At 39.3% G+C, this 20,676-nt stretch overlaps 1 protein-coding gene across 28 annotated transcripts in view; it reads left to right on the top strand.

Moving 5' to 3' along the window:
- Positions 1-9,345: 9,345 nt before the first annotated feature.
- NEB (nebulin) overlaps positions 9,346-20,676 on the top strand; it is a 421,259-nt gene continuing 409,928 nt past the window's right edge. For 12 of the 28 annotated variants that reach the window (XM_029605487.1, XM_029605488.1, XM_029605486.1 and 9 more), the window contains exons 1-4: positions 9,347-9,437; positions 10,071-10,157; positions 10,763-10,827; positions 18,819-18,863. In XM_029605487.1, coding sequence (XP_029461347.1) covers positions 10,792-10,827; positions 18,819-18,863 — 81 coding nt within the window. In that variant the 5' untranslated portion in view covers positions 9,347-9,437; positions 10,071-10,157; positions 10,763-10,791. Of the gene's footprint in view, positions 9,438-10,070; positions 10,158-10,762; positions 10,828-18,818; positions 18,864-20,676 lie in introns of all 28 variants that reach the window. The other 16 variants (XM_029605491.1, XM_029605490.1, XM_029605483.1 and 13 more) reach the window with 6 other exon arrangements.

The following is a 20,676-nucleotide window of genomic DNA, read 5'->3' as shown; positions in this document are numbered from 1 at the left end:
TGCTGGTGCACAAAACCCTTAGGAATGAGGCCAGAAAGAAGGTGATAGTAGTATTCAGATACTCCCCTGTAGGAGGTATCTTAGGTTGAGTCAATTCAATATAGTAGAGGAGCCCAGAAAGTTTTGTGTCCTTTCCTTCTAGCTCTTTCTTCTGAAGAAGCCCAGGGTTTAAGGTTGGAGCACCAAGGCCTCTAAGAGAGGAAGTGGATGCTTGCAGCAGCTGTAAAGATAAATCTTGGAAAGATTCCTTTTGTAGGGAAACCTATCCCAGGTTTCTTGCATTTTTGAGAGTCATTCCAGAGTTTTGATGTTCAAAAAAATGTAAATGCACTCAGAAATAGTCCAAGCTCCTGGGAATGTTTGTTCTACACTAAAAGAGGTTCTATACCCAAGGCAAGTGACAGCAGAGACTTCTATCAAGAAGTAAGAAGGAAGGAATCCTAAAGGAAGTCACTGGAGTAAGAAGGATTTCATGATGGTGCAGGAAATCTCTTATGTATCCAGAGGATTTCAGAGGAGGAGTTAAAATTAAGAGTTAATTCAGGTATTGAAAAGGGAATCCCACAGCCTGAGAGGTTTCTAGGGACTGACCTGAGAGGGGTTTGTAAGATTGTATGTTCATGGACTTTATCTTTGATTGGATTTGTTGTTCTGTTATGGATGTTATCAGAAGGCAGTACACATTTTGTCAAATCATTACCTTTCCACTAATAGCTCAGTAAACTACTCAACTATTATTATTTGAACAAAACTGGTACAGAGGTGTTTTACTTATGTCAAGGTGTGTGAGCCTTGTGCTGTGGTGAGATTGACGTTGCCAAATCTGTGCCCCAGCTGGGCTCCCATCAACAGGAGGTGGACTCTCGGGGCCCAGAACTGAGCTTCACCTATATCAGCCTCTTCCCCTGCAGGTTGAGCCTTTGGGTTCTGAGGCCGGCAGAACTTATGCGAGAGTCCTGTAGAGAGCGGACAGGATTCCTTAAAAGTTATCCAGGACTTGAAGAGTTTTTGAAAATTGTTAAAAACCTATCTTTTTATGGAAGCGTATGCAAAGCTTTAGCTCTGGGCTATTTTTTTGGGAGATGCAGAGAGGATTTATATTAGTAGCATCAAATATGGGAGGGCTTAGGATTATGGACTGTTTTAATTACACTTTGTTTTAATTCTGTTTTGTCTTTATTATTGTTTTATGTTTTATTATGTATGTAAGTTGTACCCTGCTAAGATTTTTGGATTAGCAGGCTATACATTTTATATGGTTGGGGCAGGTGGCAGACAAGGAGCAAGGAAGTGCAGGCAATGGTCAGGGCAGGCAGAGATCAAGCAACCTCAGATTCCAGGCAATAGTCAAGGCACGGGTGAGCAGTCTGAGAAGAAAGCTGGGCAGGAGCTGGCAGGGCAAAGGCAACTGCAAGGAAGGAATGAGGCAAGGCAGGCTGGAACATGGCAAGGCAGGAGGACTTGTTGCTGGAAGCACAGCTAAGGTTTAAATCCCCAGCCTACACTGATGTCATCTTTCGGCGCAGCTCCTGAGTTCAAACAGTGGGGCCTTTAGCATCCAATGTGCATGCGTAAGGGGAGCCTGGGAGAAAGCAACATGATGGTGTCCCTGCCGCTGAGCGAGCTGTGGTGTCTGGGGGTGAACATGGCCGGTCGTAGGGTCATCCCGCAGCCGGCCAAACATTAAAGCTTACTGGGGTATAAGAGTGAATCCTCAACTCTAAGAGCCTTGAAGCAGCTCTTTGAAAGAACCTCGGCAGTCTCATGGGTTACATGATGCCCCAAAACTACCAGCTCTAACCTGGTGTTTGAAGCAGGAGCGAACAAACATTGAGTTAACAAGGTTATTATCATTAATTAAAGTTAGCAAAACGTAGACTCAGTCCATCAGTATGCTAATAAAATCACCCTAATGTAATTCATAACCAACTACATCATATTATATTTAAAAGAGAAGCCTGTCATGCAACACTAGGTCTGCTTACATGCTGTAAACTGGAATAGACCGGCGTGTGTATCTAGGTGGGCTAATATTTAGGAAAGGTTTCCCCAGAAGATCTTAATAGTTGGCTAAGTTGATATCAAATTAGATTATCTTTTAAGTATTGAGGAACCCCTCTCAAAGCTCTAAAAGCCATAGATAAAACCTTGAATTGGATTAGTCATCCAGTTGGTAACTAGTGCAAATGTTTCATAAGGGGGGTGGTTTGCTCTCTAACCCTACAACCAAATGTCAGTTGTGCAGCCACATTTTACATCACTTATAGTTTATAAATAAATGTTTTAGGTAAACCCATAAACAAGACATTGCCCTATTCAAGATGGGAGAGGACTGATGCATGTAAGAGTATCTTGGAAATTGCCTTCTCTGGATAGGGGCAAAGCTGGTAAAAGAATCTTAAGCTTGCAAAAACTTTCTTAGAAACAACTAAGATATGACTATCTATGATGATCCTAAGATAATTCCAAGATTATGCACCTGAGCTTTTAAGTTGGGAGAACTGTCATTGGCAAGTTCTTTATATCTGGTATGTCTGAGTTACTTACCCAAAGTATCTGGTCTTAAAACTGTTTAGCTTCAGTTTATTCTCTATCATCCAACCCAAGATTGCCTCCAGGCACTCATTTAATTTACCCACTGAATCTGTTAAATTACCTTCTAGAGCTAGAACAATTTGAACATCATCTGCCTACATATAGCTCTTCAGGCCAAAGTCTCTGGTAATAGCATCCAAAGGCTGTAGATAAATATTGTATAGGATCAGGGACAAGAAGGAACCCTGCAGAACCCTAAATTCTAAAGTATTATGGCAAGGAATTTGCACAGGGGTTCTTTTAAGGTGTAGTTATTAAAAACCAACCCATACCATGCCACATGATACAAATTGATAAGGTTCTTGTGGTGATATGGAGGAATGAAACAAACCACGCCTGGTGAAATGGAGACAGTGGCCAAGGCCTCAGGGCTTCAAGACATAAGATTTTTTTTTAAAAAGGTGCTGAGGCATAAAGAAACATAAATGAATGTACCATCATACTGGCACATAAAGCCTCTGCGGAGATGTTCCCACACAATACCAGCTCTAATTTTGCAATACAGCTAGCTAGACCTCTGAACTTCCTTGAGACCTGGAAAGCAGGACTGCTTGGAATATGGTACCTATTCACAACAATGAGGGAAGACAAAGGCTGCGAAATCTAATCCAACAAAAATGGCCTCTGCTGCTGCTCTTTGTAGTGTATATGTCATGAAACACTTACTTTTTAAAAAATTTTTATATGAAGGGGAAAAGACCTCAGCACTGAGAGGAAACGTCGAAGACTGAATCCAGACTTAGGTGGTTCAATCCTGGGTCTAAAAAACCTCTTATTTTAGGTTATTTGTTATGAAATTTTTTTTCCCTTTTGCAATCTTTTTCGTGTTCATTAAAAGTACAAAAATGTGCCCAATACTACAGTCGTCATATCATTAAAATATTATCCCCAAATGCCCTTATCTTACTTGCAAAATTAATTCTCTTGCTTTGTACGAAAGCTTTCTTTGACTTCTTGTAAATGCCGAATTGCCTCTCGATGAAGTGATTTCAGAAACCGCCGACGTCACCAACGTTTCACAACGTTTGTAGGAGGTAGGAAACAGAACTTTCTACTTTAGAAAGGGCATTATCCGGCCAGGCAAGGATTTGTGGCGTACGTGAACCATGACGAAGGGTTCCGTGAGGCTGTAGCGCCACAATGTTGTTTAATGGCATCTTTCAAAGAAAACCAAAGAAAATCAGATGAGGCAGCAGCAGCGCTTTACACAGCGGATCTCCAGGAGATTGTGAGAAGCAGAATTCCCGATCTCCTCATAGGCAGTGGCAGAAACCTCAGACCTGCTGGAGTTGTGCTCTTGGTAGCAGCACAAGGGCTGTCCATGGATCTCGCTTTGGCCACCCTCCAATGATTATTATGTTTTTATTTAAAATATTTATAGACTGCATTCCTGGCCCTAACAATAGGGACCATCCAAAGAGGTGTACAATAGTAACAAAAAATACAATACATTAAATCAGCAACAACAAAAAGCACCACAAACACCATAAACAATCAAAGAGGAAAAAACACACAAAAAGCCTGAAGACCATAAAATCAGCAATTCTTCCCAGGGCACGGAGAGGAGGAGGAGGTTGTCTGCCCTCATGGCACTCCTTAATAGAGCTTGACTTGGAAATCAAAAACAAGTATAAGCAGCTGCTAAAGACAAGCCTCTCAATTGAGACAATCCCTGAAAACCAAGGATTTCTGATAACCTCACATAAAAGGTTTGATATGAAAATGGAAAATGAAGAATGAAGACGTGCAAGGCCTAGTGTGACTGTATCATTTACACCAGTATGAAGACAGCCCATAAACTATATTAATTCAAGAATTTATACAAACGTTTTGCTAGTAGTTGATGAATCTGATAAGGCACCTTCTGGCATTTTCCTGCTTAGATCAGTGCATGAAAGTATACAGTACAAGATACATGTCTATAAAGGGTTGAAAGGCTATAGGTAAGTACTACTCTGCTGTGTAAATTTTTAAAACTAGATGAATACATCGCAGCCACATTAATGTGACAGTCACTTCTGCAGACATTATATAACTGTTACATGAAACTGATTGTTTATCGCTTTGATGGCCTCTACACTATTTTTTTCACCTTTTTTTTTTTTAATTCCATCTTGTCCTTCTGTGAAAATTGACTCTTTGTGTTTGAGGGTGCAAGGAACAACTGCAGAGAAGCATGGGCGTGAAAGACACCTGCAGCCTTCTCCCATGTGGTCCCATTGCACTAAACATTTTCTAGATCTCACTCCCGACTTACCTCTGACCCTCACTGGCCTGCAAAGTAAAATTCAATGCAGGTAATTCAGTTAGCCACCAGCACCAGGGATCCTTGTGCTGTCCTTGATACAGGTACCTGATGTGGTTGTAGTTCCTCTTCCTTGCACCTTTACCGACTCATGATCTGTTAAGATATATTCACAATAAGTGATCACGATCCAAAATAAACCAGCAAATAAAGTGCCCTATGTGATTTAAGTGCTATTTTGACCGTGCACTGCATATTACCATGCTATCTTCCATGATCTAATGTTTTCTATTAATAGTTAAAGAGTCATGATCATCACCACAAGGGAAAAGTGCAGCAGCTATTGTTACACAGAACACATTTTGTTTACTGCCTCTACCAGAGCTTTGGACAAATATTTTTTTCGAAAGGTGGAATATAAATTTCAAATAAATAAATATACAAATAAATCAATCAATAAAATAGCTTTCACACCCAGAAATACAATGAGTAAGTGAATTTCATTCATTCCTAGGGATTGTATTTGTTTACTGATTTTTCCGGGTGTGCATGCATACATATATATTTGTTAACATATTTATTTCATTTGCTTGAGTTGAATAACTTTTGGTTTTTAACTTACTTGCGCTCTGACCGACTCTGGATAATGCTGAGCTGACTTGTAGAGCTCTTTGAAGGCCTTTACAGAAAAGAAAGTCATCAATTCTATTGGTTAAGTTGTCCTTGATAATATATGAATTTTTAGATGCTGTAGCTGTTTTGGGGGTTTTTTGTACTTACTCTTGACAGTTTTGTTCTAATCTTCGGTTTTGATGGCTGGAATCCAACACTGGTACAGGGAGTATCCACACATTCCAGACAATATCATGATGCATTGCAAAAGGATGTTACTAGACTATAATGGGGATAATTAGGATTTATTTCTCAGCTTTACATAAACATGAATTCTATTGATGTTTAACATAATTTTATGTTTTTGTTGTTTGATGTACATTGCATTGAGCTTTGTATATGCAATTTATAAATCTAATGATAAATAAAATAAAAAAATAAATTAATAACTGTAATGGCCTTCCCTGTTATAGATTACTTTTTCTCCTATGATTCGTTAGGCTACAGCTTCTTAAACGTGTCCTATGGACCTCCAATCAGTCGGGTTTTCTGGATATCTACACCGGCCCTATCTAACCCCACCTTTGTTGGCAGATTTACGCCTGCTGGAAGCAGGCATGCCATCACCCGACCCAGGGGCTGGTCTGGAGCCCTCGACCACGCCCCCGGGCCGGCGCCACGCCCCCGGTCCTGCCCCGAACCGCCCCCTGACCCCTGGACACGCCCCTGGACATGCCCCCTCCCGCCCCTTTTACGAAGCCCCGGGACTTACACGCATCCTGGGGCTATGCGCGCGCCGGCAGCCTATGCAAAATAGGCGTGCCGGCGCATGGAAATCTGGCCGGATTTACCCGCGCAGGGCTTTTAAAATCCGGCCCACTATTTACATATACATTTTTTTATGATTGGAATTACAAAGAATGTTCATGGGGTACTTTATTCCAGGTAAGTCCAGACGACAAATATTCATGGTATCAATATCAAGAAAAAAACATTTCCAAATAATAGTCACCAAAGCTGATCAAAGTAAACAAAGACATTCAGTGCATTAGTTAGTGTTAAAGGTGTAAAGTATTGTGGTAGCCATATTAGTCCACTTTAATATGTAGAAATAAGGGTCAACAAACAAATTGCAGGTGACATATTTTTATTGAACTAATTCAATATGTTTATGTCTAGATATCTAGTGCTGTAGTCCTTTCATGAGGCCAGCCCAGACTAACCCTTGTTTCTCAAGTGGGGCAGAATGCACTAAACCTTTTTTGGAAAAAAGTTCTCTTCCTCAGAATCAAACACAAACATGCAATGTAGGGTGTATTTTGAGATTTATGTTATTATTTACTGGTCTGCACGCTACACTTGGTAGCCACAGTTTGTGGAAAATCTTTTATAGGGGAAATTGTATTCATAGCACAGTATTATGCCACTGTGTGAGAAAACAAGTGTGGCACACAAAAGACTATATAAAAGAACAAATGTTCTAAAATATGTAGGATAAAATATTACAAATTTAATATCAAGAAAAGCATAAATATAATAAAAATTCAAACATTTAATGAACACATGGCCTTGTTTTGACAAAGTGCCTGCGTATGGGGTAATTACATAAATGATCATCCTTAGATCTTATCAAGAAGTCATAAATGTCTATGATCAAACTAATAAAATTATAATATACAACAAAGAATAACAAAGAATACTAAACACATATGAAATGAAACCAATAGTATTACAAAATAAAAAATAATACAAATTTCAAAATAATAAAAATTAATATAAAATGGTAAAATGTAACACAAGTAAATGAGGGGAAAAATAATAATATAAAATGGCAAGAGAAACTATTATTTAAACACAAAATATATAAAAAGGGAAGTAAACTGGGCCATAAATGAAATGTTAAAACACAAACCTAAAATCTTAAATACAACACACATGCCATCTATTGAACAACTAGGTATTTAAATTGGCGATTTATTTATTTATTTATTTATTTCGGCGTTTTATATACCGTCATTCTAAAAGAAGATCACAATGGTTTACAAAAAACAACAATAATCAAATTCTAGGTCAATATTCATAATTAGGTCTCTACAACAACAAATACATGTTCTAAGTCAACACAACATCAGATACAAATTAATTAGAAGTTAGGACAATAGTTTGTAATATGTAAGTTCCAGTTCAATGATCTTCACGGATTAGTTAGTAAGTTGTCATAGTACACTTTACATTGCTCATTACTTTTGTACCAGCTAGTTACCCCACAGAATATTGTAATGCCTTGTTTGTTTGCTTGCCAAACAAGCTGCACATAGGTTTCAAATTATTCAAAATATTGCACTAAGTAGATGTTATGCTCTCTGTTGGGTGATTGGTTAGGCCTGCCACTGGTTTTTGACGCTGGTGATGGGAGGAAAAGTAGGGTTTTGATTAAGTGGCCTGTCATGCTGTTTCCTTTTGGCTGGGCTTGTTTTTTTTTTCTAGGGGTTTATGTGTATGTTATTAAGATATTGCTATTTGTATTATTAAATATTTTCATGCTGTGTTCTGCATTGGTGGTTCTATATTTTGCACAGATAATCCAATGCTTTCCTGGACAACTTTGAATGTTCTTTTTGAACAGGAAGTTGGTATATAAAACATTTTAAATAAAGTAAATACATACCATTTCACAGTGAATCTGGGGAAATCAAAAAATTCTTTTGAACTTGGACTATGCTGAAATTTGTTTGGCTCAAGATTGATCTCGATTTTTTTTTTTTGTGTATCTCTATTCAAGATCAAAGAGATCCCTTCTTGAGAGGTGCCTTCTTTGTGATCACATTGGAAAAAGGGACGTCTTTGATCTTGAAGGTTGTTGTGCATCATCAAACTAACTGTGGTCAGCCAAATTGGTTGAATGGGATGCTCCATACATTTGACATCACTAGTTTAACCAAGACAGAATATTTAAATACAATCTCTGAGTACAAAATGCTACAAACCCTGCAATTTCTGTCTGCATAGTAAAGCATGAGAAATGTTCAGACTTTATACTTCCTGCAAATTAGTGCTAGGCCTTGAAACAAGTCAATGAATAAAATAGAACAGAGTTCTTTTGTCACTGAAACTCAACAAGGTCTGGTTTTCAGGCCAATCAAATTATGTAAATTTGCCTATTTCTTAGCCATATAAATACAAACATATTTGATGAATACTCCTTATAGATGTTCTGAAACCTAGACCTCCTTGTGGTTGTTGAAAACTAGAACTTGAATGGTCTGTGGATAGAAAAAGAGGTGGCAAGATATTAGTTCTGAAAGCTTTCGCCATAAAAAAACATTACTTAGTTGTTATATAATGAGATTAATATATTTTAAGAAATTCATTATTACATATAGATGCTTGCTTTTTTTTTAATATATAAAAATCTATAGCGAGAAGTAGAGTGTATTTAAGCAGGTCTGACTGCAGTAGTAATTAGAAAATCTATTCTATCAGTCACTAAATAAAATTCAGAATATTCATAATATAAGATTTGGCAACTGGTTTTCATTCCATAGAAGCATCATGTTAGGAAATAATGTTGTGGATTTTGTTATTATGTCATTAATACCCTAGAAAAGCTTTACCCAAACATTTGTGCAGCAGCTTGAACGAGGGTGGTCTGTAATGGATCTGCAAACCATGGTCTACAACTGATCTCATTGCTTATCATTTTCCTTGCAAGTTTAACGTGTGCTGAGGACGTTTCCATTTGCTTTCGCCTGAGGTAAGAATTGCGAGCCCCTCTTCCTCTGTGGATTTGTTGAACAGGTGGTCTTCAAAAGGCTCACTTGGTATATTTAGCTTCTGAAACATGAGCAAGTTGCTCTCTGATTGGCTATCGTGACCACATGATAATTTCGGAGCCGATGCATCTGGCTTGCTCTTGCCCAGCGTTGCTCAGGAGGGAAGACTTGGAGAGGCTTTGCTGCTAAGGAAATTTATTTAAATACTACTGGTAAGAGCATTTATTTTCTGTTCTGCCACTCTTTTGACTGGCTGCTGTGCTGTTACTTGCTATCTAGCTTTTTAAATGCTTGCAAAGCCCAGTGTCTGCAATTAATGAAAAACAAATTACAAGAGAAGTGGTCTGGAGGTAACTCCAGCGCTGGTAATCCCTATGATTAAGTGCCCCATTAGTTGGTATCTGGCTTTGACCTTGACAATCATCAGTGCTACACATCAAAATGTTAGATTTCTTCTTTAAATTAAGAGTTTATTCAAATATATTTTTATGTTTCCCCTCATATATTGGTACTAAGAGAGAGAGAGAGAGAGTATTAAATATGTTCCTATATTTAACTTGCACCAGTAGGCTCCATTTGCCTCAGAAGGAATTGCAGTTTAGCTAGCTAAACAAAACCAGCCAATCACTTGGTGGTGTTAACTTACATCCCAAATATCTTTGAATGGAAAAAACAGCTGTTCCAAGACTTCATCTATGGATGTTAGCTTCTCCTTCGCTAATGTGTAACCGGGGACCTCCAAGCTCGGCAGGCCTAGATAAATCATTCCATTATAGCTGCTAGAACTAGAGGGCAATCTTGCTCCGTTTTGGAACCAAACCCTTGTGGATTTTAATATTTTGCAGGTTTGAAAAAAGCATCAGAAACAAAAAAAGGGGATCATCAATTCAGGCCCATGGTGTACAGATCGAAATTAACATCGTTACCTTGAGGTCTTTCTATACATTTTTTTTCATTTTACATGATTATAATTGGCATGTTTATTTTATTTGTTGTATAGATAAGTTTTTTTTCACCTAACAATGGACAGAAGCAAGACATGTTATTACTGCTCTGATATATATAGGGCTTATTAAAAGCCTGCAGATGTTGCGCCCTTTTGGACTGAGAAAACAAAAGGCATCGTTCAGGGTTCAGGACATGGACTATTTAGGTTCTGTCAGTCTGCTCAGTTTGTGGGCATGGATGAATTGCATCCGTATTAAATCCAGGGAGCACCTCTGCAGAGTTGTGGCTGGAATGAGCTAACAACTCATACAGTAATCAGAAGACTGAAGGAATAGAGAGAGAGAAAAACCCATCACAACTTTGGCTTTATACATTCTGCATTCATATTTTATTAGTGGCTTATGTGTAAATGTTATATTGTATCTGTAAGAGGGGAAGTCAATACATAAGGTGCATTTCCAATGCTATCTTAAAATATCTTATGTATTAACTCCCCCCTCATATATTTACTTAATATCTTGTTTCTATATCTGTTAAGTTTTTTGGCTAATATTGGTAATATTGTCTTGTAAGTTTAATTTGTGATTAGTTTGTAGGTGACAGAGAAATACTCATAAGATGGCAGACGACGAAGAATATGAGGAGGTGGTGGAGGTAAGCTTCAAGCCATTAATTGCAAGCCATTCTATCTATCTAAAACAACTAGTTTAAGTGATTTAAACATGCTCAACTGTTTCATTCACTTAATAACCAATGAAATGATTATAACAGAAGTGTAAAAAAAATAAAATAGTATGGGAAGAATGACATTCCAATGTTAGCCCTTTTCCCATTCCAAAAAATGCTTCAAAATATGCACAAAAAGGAATGAGCAGGTGGAAATCCCATCCAGTTGCTAGAGCTCCGTAAGATGCCAAATGCTCCTGAAAGGTTGAGTTCTCTATTGGGGTATTCATGAAGTCAGCAGATTCAAGATGATAGGGAAGCTCACCCTGCACTCATCTCACTATAGGCCCACGTTCGTTACAAGTATCCAAAAAATGTATTTCATCTCTTGTGGTTTCATATTTCTGTATTGCTTTTCTCTATTAAATTAAGATAATTAGTTGGCCTAATGTTAAAAAAAAAAAAAGAGAAAACTTGCTCCAAATGTTTATTTATAGCATATAGAAAACATTCAGCCAGTTAACCAATAACATATGGGGTCATTTACTCTTAGCGGGAAACTGAAATAAATTTCCCTGTTTAAGCTTCAAACGTGCAAAGAAAATGCAAAAACCCAGGAAATGCACAGGAACATTTTTAGTTTGATCTGTTTTCAGTTCAAATGACAATTTCCCATATTTTTTTTTCCACTTGTTTTCCAAAGTGTATGCACATAAATGCCATTCTATGCATAAAAAGATTATGTGCAGAAACCACCAAAAACTAACAGAATGAATGCACATCCCTCTTAAAGACTGCAGCATCTCTCCCCGTTTCTGTTAGATGAACTGTTAAGACATACATTTGTACGCTACATATGTGGCTCCCTTTATCCAGCGAGCCCTCTCACCGAGTGCATTAAGATCATTTTCAGAATGTCTTTATCATTCTAAGGGAGGCTCTTCAACTCTGGTTTTCAAGGCCCACAAAGAGGACTGCGTTTTGGGATGTTCAGAATGAATATTCACACACACACCTGCACTCAGCCAGGCAGGTTCTTGTAATTTATTTACTCTGAAACCCAACCTGCTTTGTGCTCCTCATAGGCTGGAATCAAAGAGCCCCACATTAGAGGGTCCTGGCCAATAAATGAAATAATCTATTACGGCACAGAGTATTCTTCTGTAAGACAAGGTTAAACTGATGCACTGGTTGAAATTAGGTGGTTTATGTGTATGCGTAATACAAAGCAAACTTCTTTGACAAGGGTCGGTATGTCAGGGGTGCTCAAATTGGGGGTGCTCAAACGGGTCCTCGGGCCCTCCCGCCCAAGCCAACCAGGATATCTCTAATGAATATGCATAGTCATTAGGGATATCCTGAAAACCCAGCTGGCTGGAGGTGGGTCTGAGGACTGGTTTGAGCACCTCTGATGTGTATATGAAGACAGTCCTTTGGTTTTTTTTACCATAATGCTTTGTTATATTAATGTGGTTATAACTAAAGTTCCATATATCCACATCTCTTAGTGGCACATGGATTTTTCTTATAATTTTAATTTAATGTTATATTTTGTGTTTGAAGAAAGCACCAAGTCAGTTCTATTTCCTGAAGCCTTTTCTCCCTAGCGATACTATGGTTTTTACGTATTTAGAGATTTTTCACAATCACATTTCAGAAGCAGTATAGTCTAGAGATGCACGCTGACATTCTCTGATAGTCTTGTGCTGAGTTATTAATAGTAGAGCAGTTATGAATAAAATAGCAACAATGGCATATGATGTCATTAGCGAGGCATCCAAAGAACTTGCTGAAATCTTTAAAATCAGCCCTCTGGTTTAGTTTACTGCAGTGGACTCCAAAGCACAATAACAAGGCAAATATTTTAAATTATAGGACTTTTAAAAAATAATTCATCTGGTAGTGCCATTTTATTTTCTAGTAATTCACATGAAATCCTAAAAACTAGACCCTGTTAGGCTGAAGTAAAAATTGCAAGCATAATATGTTCAGAATGCTGTAGATGCTTCCCGTGAGATGCCATTGTACACTGTCACTGTATGCACTGTAGCCCAGAGGCTTGTCAGCTTGTCAGTAAATCATCGCAGACATTGCTGACTGATCTGGAATGTGACTGACTACAGTTTGAGAAGATGACCGGATGACATTTACCGACTGAGTCAGGCACACTCAGCAGTGAGCAGAGACTTACTGAAATAGATGGTCACGTCCCTATGATATATTCTCTGGGATATACACATTAGGCTCTAATGGGACTATGTGCAATATGGACCAGGGCGAGTTTTTTTAAACAGTCAAAACTAGCAAAGGGTGAATACAGTGACATAAATCTGAAAACCCATGTCATAAATGGACACTCAGAAAATCTCTGGGCAGTGCTTTCTGAGTTTCTACATTTTATAATTTAGACAAAATATTGTACAAGGAACTACGTGCCTGGGTAGGTTGTAATCCAAATGTTTTTCAATAAATATAAAGACATTCAAAAATGGATTTTGTCACAAAATATAGACAAAGACTTTCTTTATTATTTTTTAACTTGGATTATGTAATTGTGGGGTGTCTTTCTCTGCAAAATTTTGCAAATTAAATAAGTGCCAAACATTTCACAAGCACATTTTGAAAAAGTAAGTATTTTCCACATTAAAACCTTTCTAAATGAATTTGTAATAGCCTTAAATTTTAAAATGGGGATAATTTTGTTTTTTTCAGAGAAAAAAAAACTAGGGACAATTGTAAACAAAACCATGTAAAAATTGGAATTGCTTTAACTACGAAGTGATTTGCCGCAAAAGCTGTGGTAAAATGAAAAACAAAATTGCACAGCAAAAGGCTTAATGAAACTCTTAGATATTTTTGTGATATTTGAGGTTTTCTCTTCAGGGGACAGTTTTCTTTCTCTCTGATGCTAAATGTCATTTTATGAACATGAAACTTATTTTCCCTATGATCTGCTGTAAGAAATCCAATATCAGATCTACTCTTTTTGCTGATCACTATGAAGTTAGTTTTCAGCACTGGCTGTTTAAGTAACTTAGGGCCTCATTTTCTAAAGTATCGCAGGCCTGCAATACTTTAGGGAATGAGGGGCGGGAGGCCGAAACGGGGGGCGGGCCTGCGCTAGCCGGCAGTGATTGCACCGTCGCGGTGCGATCGCTGCCGATTTCGCACCCAATAGCGCCACCATAGAAGATGTAGCTATTGGGCGCGAACTGGGACGCGAAAAGGGCTTTACCTTTTCGTCGTCCGCGGCGTCTTTGCGGAGTCGGCCCCGGTGACGCCCCGACTCCTCCTCTTCCGGGGCCGACTCCGCTCCCATTTTGGTATCGCACGCGATAAGGGACTTTTCGCGTGCGAAATGTCCCTTATCGCGTGCGAGCCGGATGGAAAATGAGGCCCTTAGCCAGATATAACTTATCTGACTGAGGCCTGGATTCACCATTCTCGCCCAGAATGGTGAATCCAGCGGTAACGGGGGGGCGGTTCTGCGAAAGCCGGCAGCCATCGCACCACCGCGATGTTATCGCTGCCGGCTTTTGCACCCAATAGCGCCAACGTGAAAGGTGGTGCTATTGGGTGCGCTACTGGCAACGACTCCGCCACGACTCCGCCCCCGGCAAGCTATCGCATGCAAAAAGTCCCTTTTCACGTGCGATAGGCTTAGAAAATGACCCCCTTAGTTATGCTGTACAATCAGTGGTATGGTGAAACCACTGAATATAGGTATATATGCACACTTCGCCGGATAAATCTAACCCAGCTAAGCTTAGACCTGCTCTATGGGCTGTCTAAACCTAGACATACACTTGTACGCCTAACTCCAAATATCGGTAGTTAGGTGTAAAAGTTATATGCCTAACTTGCTCCACCTCCAGTCCACCCAGGGCATGCCCACATTTTTTCATGTAAGGCACTTGTATGGATAAGCGGCAGCCGCTGCACATGGGCGCATATTCAGTGGCCACTACTTAGCCGCATAAGTCCCTCTTACCTGGCTAAACAGCGCTGAACGCGTTTTCAATATCGACCTCTATGAGGTGAATTTTAAAGCCTGACAAGTGCGTTAAATAAGGGGATGCGCAAAGTAGTTGGGTTTCGCACACGCTGAGCGGATTTTAAAAGCCACCAAGAGACCCATGTATCTCCCGCAGTGCGCACATTTCGAAAGTTTTTCCAAAGGGCTGGACGTGGGCATGATCTGGGCGGGGCATGGGAATTTTGGCGCATAAATCTAAGATGTGCGAGTAAATATTTATGCAACCTGGCATGCGCCAAGGCCCCCTGTCGTGTAACTTTACTTCTGCTATGGATGACATATAAAAAAGAAAGAAAACTAGATCGATCTGCAGGATTTTAAGGGTCAGGGCTAACTGGGGGGGAGTGAAGGCTATCAAACCAGATGGGGTGGGAGGACCTCTCTCTTAACTGGGTGAGCTATGGATGAACCGATAAAACTGGGAATGGTGCTGGAGCTTGGCCCTTTTAAAATACCCCGATTTACATGGTAGAAGCAGCATTTGCGCATACATGCCCGCGCCCACTTAAAATCTGGCACACATGTACAGACGGCCAGGCTATTTTACAACATGCGCACATGTGTGTGTGTATGTTATAAAATGGGCGTGTACCTGAGTGAGGGCTGATGTATGTGTGCACATGCACTGGTTTGAAAGTTACCGTCCCTAACTTTATAATTAGTTACTGAAGAATAGCGCAACCTATGAATTTCAGATATAGCTTTTCTTGTGCTGCTATCAAACAGTACTCAAATGATTGAATTCCTAAGCTTGCATTTTGAGTTGCTTAAACCTGACAGTTCAGACCATATCAGCAGTGGTATTGCTGCTTTGTGCTTCCAAGAAAGCACTGGAGTAACCTGTACAAAGTGATGGTTACAACCCACAGCAGCGATGAAATGATTTCATCAGCCTTTAAGGATGCATTGGAATAACCTGCATGAAGCAGCAGTTACAACCTTAAATAGAAAGTATTGGGATAACCTGCACAGAATGGTAATTATAACCTTAAACAGCAGTGATATGATTGCATTGGGCTATGAGGATCAACGGGGTTTGAACCAGCAAAGCTAGAAGGCAGAGGCAGGGAAGCTGCAGAGGAACCACAGAGACAGAGAAAGGCAAGAGGACATTTACTCTTCAGTAGGGATTATGCCTTCAATATCATTTCATATCATTTTAAAAAGGAACAATAGAAAGAAAACCAACAAAATTAAATTTTTATTTTCTATCGTTTTTTTGTGTGCATTATCTGCTGAAATAAAAAAAATAAAACAAAATAGCTTCCAATGCAACAAAATTTGAGTGATGACCTTCCCCCAATGAAATGACATGACAGGAAATGATATTATTTGGCCTGCAAACCCTTGCTATTTGGTTTGCAGGTAGTCACGCCTTTGAAAGGACCCATTGGTTTAGCACAAGGCATGTCCTGATTGATGATAATATATATGGAGAGAAACAGAGGCGCACCTTTGTTGTTACAAAATACTCTTGGGATTCTCCAGACCTTCTGGCCTTTTCCCTGCTCCGCATCCAGCTCTACACTCCTGCTCCAGTGTTACAGCTTCAGGCCCAGACACCTCCCAAGCTAAGCATCTAGGTCTGGTTTTACCAGTGTTGGCTCAGCCTTCATTCAGCCATCCAGCCTCTTCCTAAGGTACCCTGCATGGACTGGCAGTCAGAGCCATAAACAGCAATGGTACCACAGCATCAGGCTTCCAAGAAGGCTGAGTGACCTGAATGGAGGGGCCATGATTAAAATCCAAATTTCAAAGTGCATGGGGAGACTGGATCTTTTTTTTTTTTTTACCACAGCATTTTTAACCTCAGTGGCTGTGGAGATTATTGAAAAATTGTACATTAGACAGAGACGGGGGCCTGGGTATTGACTTAAGTAAAGAAGCAAATTTGAAGATGGCAAGGCCAATTGGCAGAGGGGTATAGGCCATCACTGTGACAGATTTTGGATATGCTTGGAACATATGTGGAGGACAATGTAGAAAAAGGTTTGAGAGGACAGATAAAAGACATGGGAGGAATGAGGAGTTGGAGTTGGGTTGTACAATGGATTTAATATGTACATCTACCCACAATGAATGAACCTCAACTGGGCAGACTTGGATGGACCATTTATTCTGTTACTATTTTATATTTTTACTGCTTAGTAGCTGTACACACATTTCCAGCTGTTCTAAGCTTCCAAGTTTTGCAGTCCTTGTTAAATGTAACTTTGTTTCTCCTGATTATAATAAGTTGTTTATGTTTACTGTTTATGTCCCTGTTCGATGTAAACCGACCTGATAAGGTATTTAACTTTGAAGGTCGGTATAGAAAAATGCTAAAAATAAATAAATTGTGATGTCAATTGGTAGACTGAACTAATTTGACATAGAAATTAAGGATAATTGAAAGTATTTGCCACTGTTTGCCCTTCTGTGAATAGATTTGTCACAGAGAGTGTAGAATCATTTGAATCACTACTTAAATTCTGGCAAAAGATTTTGAGAAAAGGTGAAAACCAGTTAGTGTAATATCAAGGAGAAAGGGGCAATCAGGATTCTGGTGAATTCCCTAGAAAAAATAATACAATATGATGGCTCGTTTTTTTAAATACTTGTATGTGAGGCAAAAATTAAGACAAAAAGGGGTAATAATTGCACATAACTAGACAATATCTTACACCCCCATTTTTCACTTTTGGTGTAAACATTTTCACAGATTTCTATAAATTTCTGTTGAAGAGCAAAGAGCAGTCAAATATGTCTTACTCAAAGGCCATGGTTTTATAAAATGATTTATTATTGGAAAGTCACTTTAAAGAAAACTGAAATCCCTTTAAAGCAGTGGTTTTCACTCTAGTCCTACAAGCCCACAAAAAGTCTACTTTTCAGTATAACCCCAATAAATATATATGATAATGTTTGCATACATTGGGACTAAAAATGAGATTAATATATGCAACTACATCTCATGCATATTCACAGTGGATATCTTGAACCTCTGATCTTTTGAGGGGAACTCTAGGACCAGGTTAAGAATCATTGGCCGGACCTGTATTTAAAACTTTGATAGATTCAGGAATATACAGGGCTTAAACTCAACTGCAGCTGTTTACAGAGTTGCACACTGGTAAATATTTTATTAACTAAGGCTGGCACTGTGATTGAGAATGTTCAGGTTTTGCAGGCTCACTGATCGGAATAGCCAACCAGTGAGTTTTGCAAATGCTTACTTGTGGCGCCAGCGTTCTGCGAGTGGGAGACGTGGCATGAGATCGGAGAATTGCACTGGCCCCTGGAAGCAGCCTGATTGTCCAGGTTCCCCCTACCTCTTTCCCAGAGGTGTCCCAATTGCATTGACTCTCCTTCCCAGTAGCAGCCCAATTGCATGACTATCCCTTCTCTCCCCATTGGAAGAGTCCCGATTATACCCAGTGGGTATGATTTCATGGTGGGTTCTGCTCCAGGAAATAATATGTGAGAATTCAAGAGCTGCTTCATCCTCCCCCTCCGCCCCCCCCCCCCCCCCCCCCCCCACCAACAAGATCTTGAAGTCAATATTTTAGTTTCTCCAGGGCTTCCATTGAATAAGCCATGTGGTTGATATTTTCCCTTGCTTTGGCTTTGTCCTACTTAGAATTTAAATATGAAGTTTTGCACATTACTTACTGGAGCATACCTGGAGGAAGTGAAATAATATTACTAAAGAAGTCGCACCAATCACTCATGCAAATCAGACCCCCTCCCCCCCTGGAGTATAGCTCTAGCTTGAAGAGAATACCAACATACCAGCAAGAAAGTTAAAAGGGGCACATCAAGAAATGGTCGGATAAAAAAAGAAAAAGCTACGGTCTATGAATTATTTAAAAAAAACAAGTTGAAAAATAAATCATGGCACCTTAGAAGAAATGAGCGCTAGAGTTTTCTTGACGGAGTTTGTTCTTTTTTTCTTTTTTTGTAGTACTACATTGAAGAGACCATCGTTGAGCACGGTGGACCGACAGAGGTAAATGACACTGGGAAAAGCAAATGGGCTGCTGCAAGCCTCTGTGCCACAGAGATTGCAAAATTGTAAATCATTCTGGGTTTTGAGGGTTATTTCACCGTGCTGTGTGTAAAGGAAATAGCAGAATGACATTAGGAAGCCTTAAGGAAATGCTTGGGCATTGTTTGAGTTATGCACACCGCACAAACATGAGAAAAAAAACGAGGCCCTCTTTTTAAGTTGAATCTTGGTAGGACTCGTGTCGGCTGCATGCATAGTAAAATATGGTATATTCTGGTCTGATTAGTAAAAACGTTAATCTCACAGATAACGTGCATCTACCTTTCAGACAGCAGAGTAGTTCATTGCTCTTTTCAAAGCATATGTAAGCTAAGCAAGCAGCATGAACAGTCCCAAGCAGGAAGGAAGGCCAAGCACCATTCTCTCAGACACAGTGGGAAATTTAAGAACAGCATTTATATTTATATTTATATTTATCCGGGGCATGGGACAAAGCAGGGGAAAAGCTACAGCAGAGGTGCTCACCTCCAGTCCAATTAGCTTTTTTTTTTTTTTTTTTCCTTACACCAAAAGCGTGCAGACGTATCTGATGAATATTTACGGTGGATATTCTGAAAACTAGGACCCGTTTGTCTCTTTCGAGGACTGGAGCTTGGAGCGCTTGAATGAGACAAAGAAAATGATGGTTCTCTGATGCAAGCTGGATAGAAAGGGCTCAGGGGAAGATGTGCAGAAAAAGGAAAAAAAAAAACCCCCCACATCTAAAAGAATATTGTTACAATAAAAGTTATTTTATATAGGAAAGAACGAGTCGGCTGTTTAAAACATGTTCTTATTCACGTTATTAAGCTGAACTTTCAATTAAGTTAAAGCTTTAATCGGTAAGGGCTTTTCCCATTGATATAAAATGGGGGACCAGCCCTACTCACTTATAGCACAGAATGAATATTATAAAACAGATCTCTTGTAAGTTGAAATAATCCTTTAGATCTAATTACACTCAGCTTAAAATATTCATTTTTTTCTTCCCCAAAATATAAAATCTAAGGCATAATAGAGTAGGATTTGGTGAACTTGTACACAATTGACGTATTTTCAGAGACATTATGCCATCTGTAACTTACAGATTTCTGTGGTCGGGTCCTGGCTGAGACTCTTAGAAATAGCAGCTCTGGCTGGTCAATGTCTGGGCTTTCCATCCCACTTGAACGCATGCAATAATCACTCATTTGAGGCTTTCCCAACCATTTGCAGACTATTTGCAGCACCTGTCTCTTCTTTTAGGGACGTTTATGCCTGTGCCCTAGAGAGGGGGAGAGGTCTGGCTTTGTGAGAACGAGTGCTGACTGTTGATGATCCTGAGCAAGCTGTTAAAGCATTTTAAAATCTCAAAATATATATAAATATATAGATACATGGACAGGTGATTTAAAAGCAGCCATCAGAATGATGCAACCTTTGTTTTTTTTCTACCATGACATCATTAACTGGAAAGCAGTTCACTTTGATACTTTGCTTGTAAATTTGGACTAGGATAATCGCTAGTATCACTCGTAATTGACAGTCATATTTCCACTTAATACCACGGTGTAGAAGTTGATGTGGTTGCCTAATAGCTTAGTTGTGGCATAGTGTGTGTGGACTTGGAGAGGGAGCAGAAATGTAATGCTTAATCTCCTCATTAGCCCTTTCTGATACCCTGCAGCAAAAAAGTAGCTGAACAATATCATGCCCATAGTGTACATTCAGGGGCAAATATCACCCTGCTGTAGCATGAAAAAAGAATGCCCGTAGAATAAATGCAAGCTTTTAG

Source organism: Rhinatrema bivittatum, chromosome 6, assembly GCF_901001135.1.
Source record: "Rhinatrema bivittatum chromosome 6, aRhiBiv1.1, whole genome shotgun sequence".
NCBI classification, from domain to species: Eukaryota; Metazoa; Chordata; class Amphibia; order Gymnophiona; family Rhinatrematidae; genus Rhinatrema; species Rhinatrema bivittatum.
The sequence above is the reverse complement of the archived record's forward strand: the minus strand, read 5'-3'. Positions and strand labels throughout refer to the sequence as shown.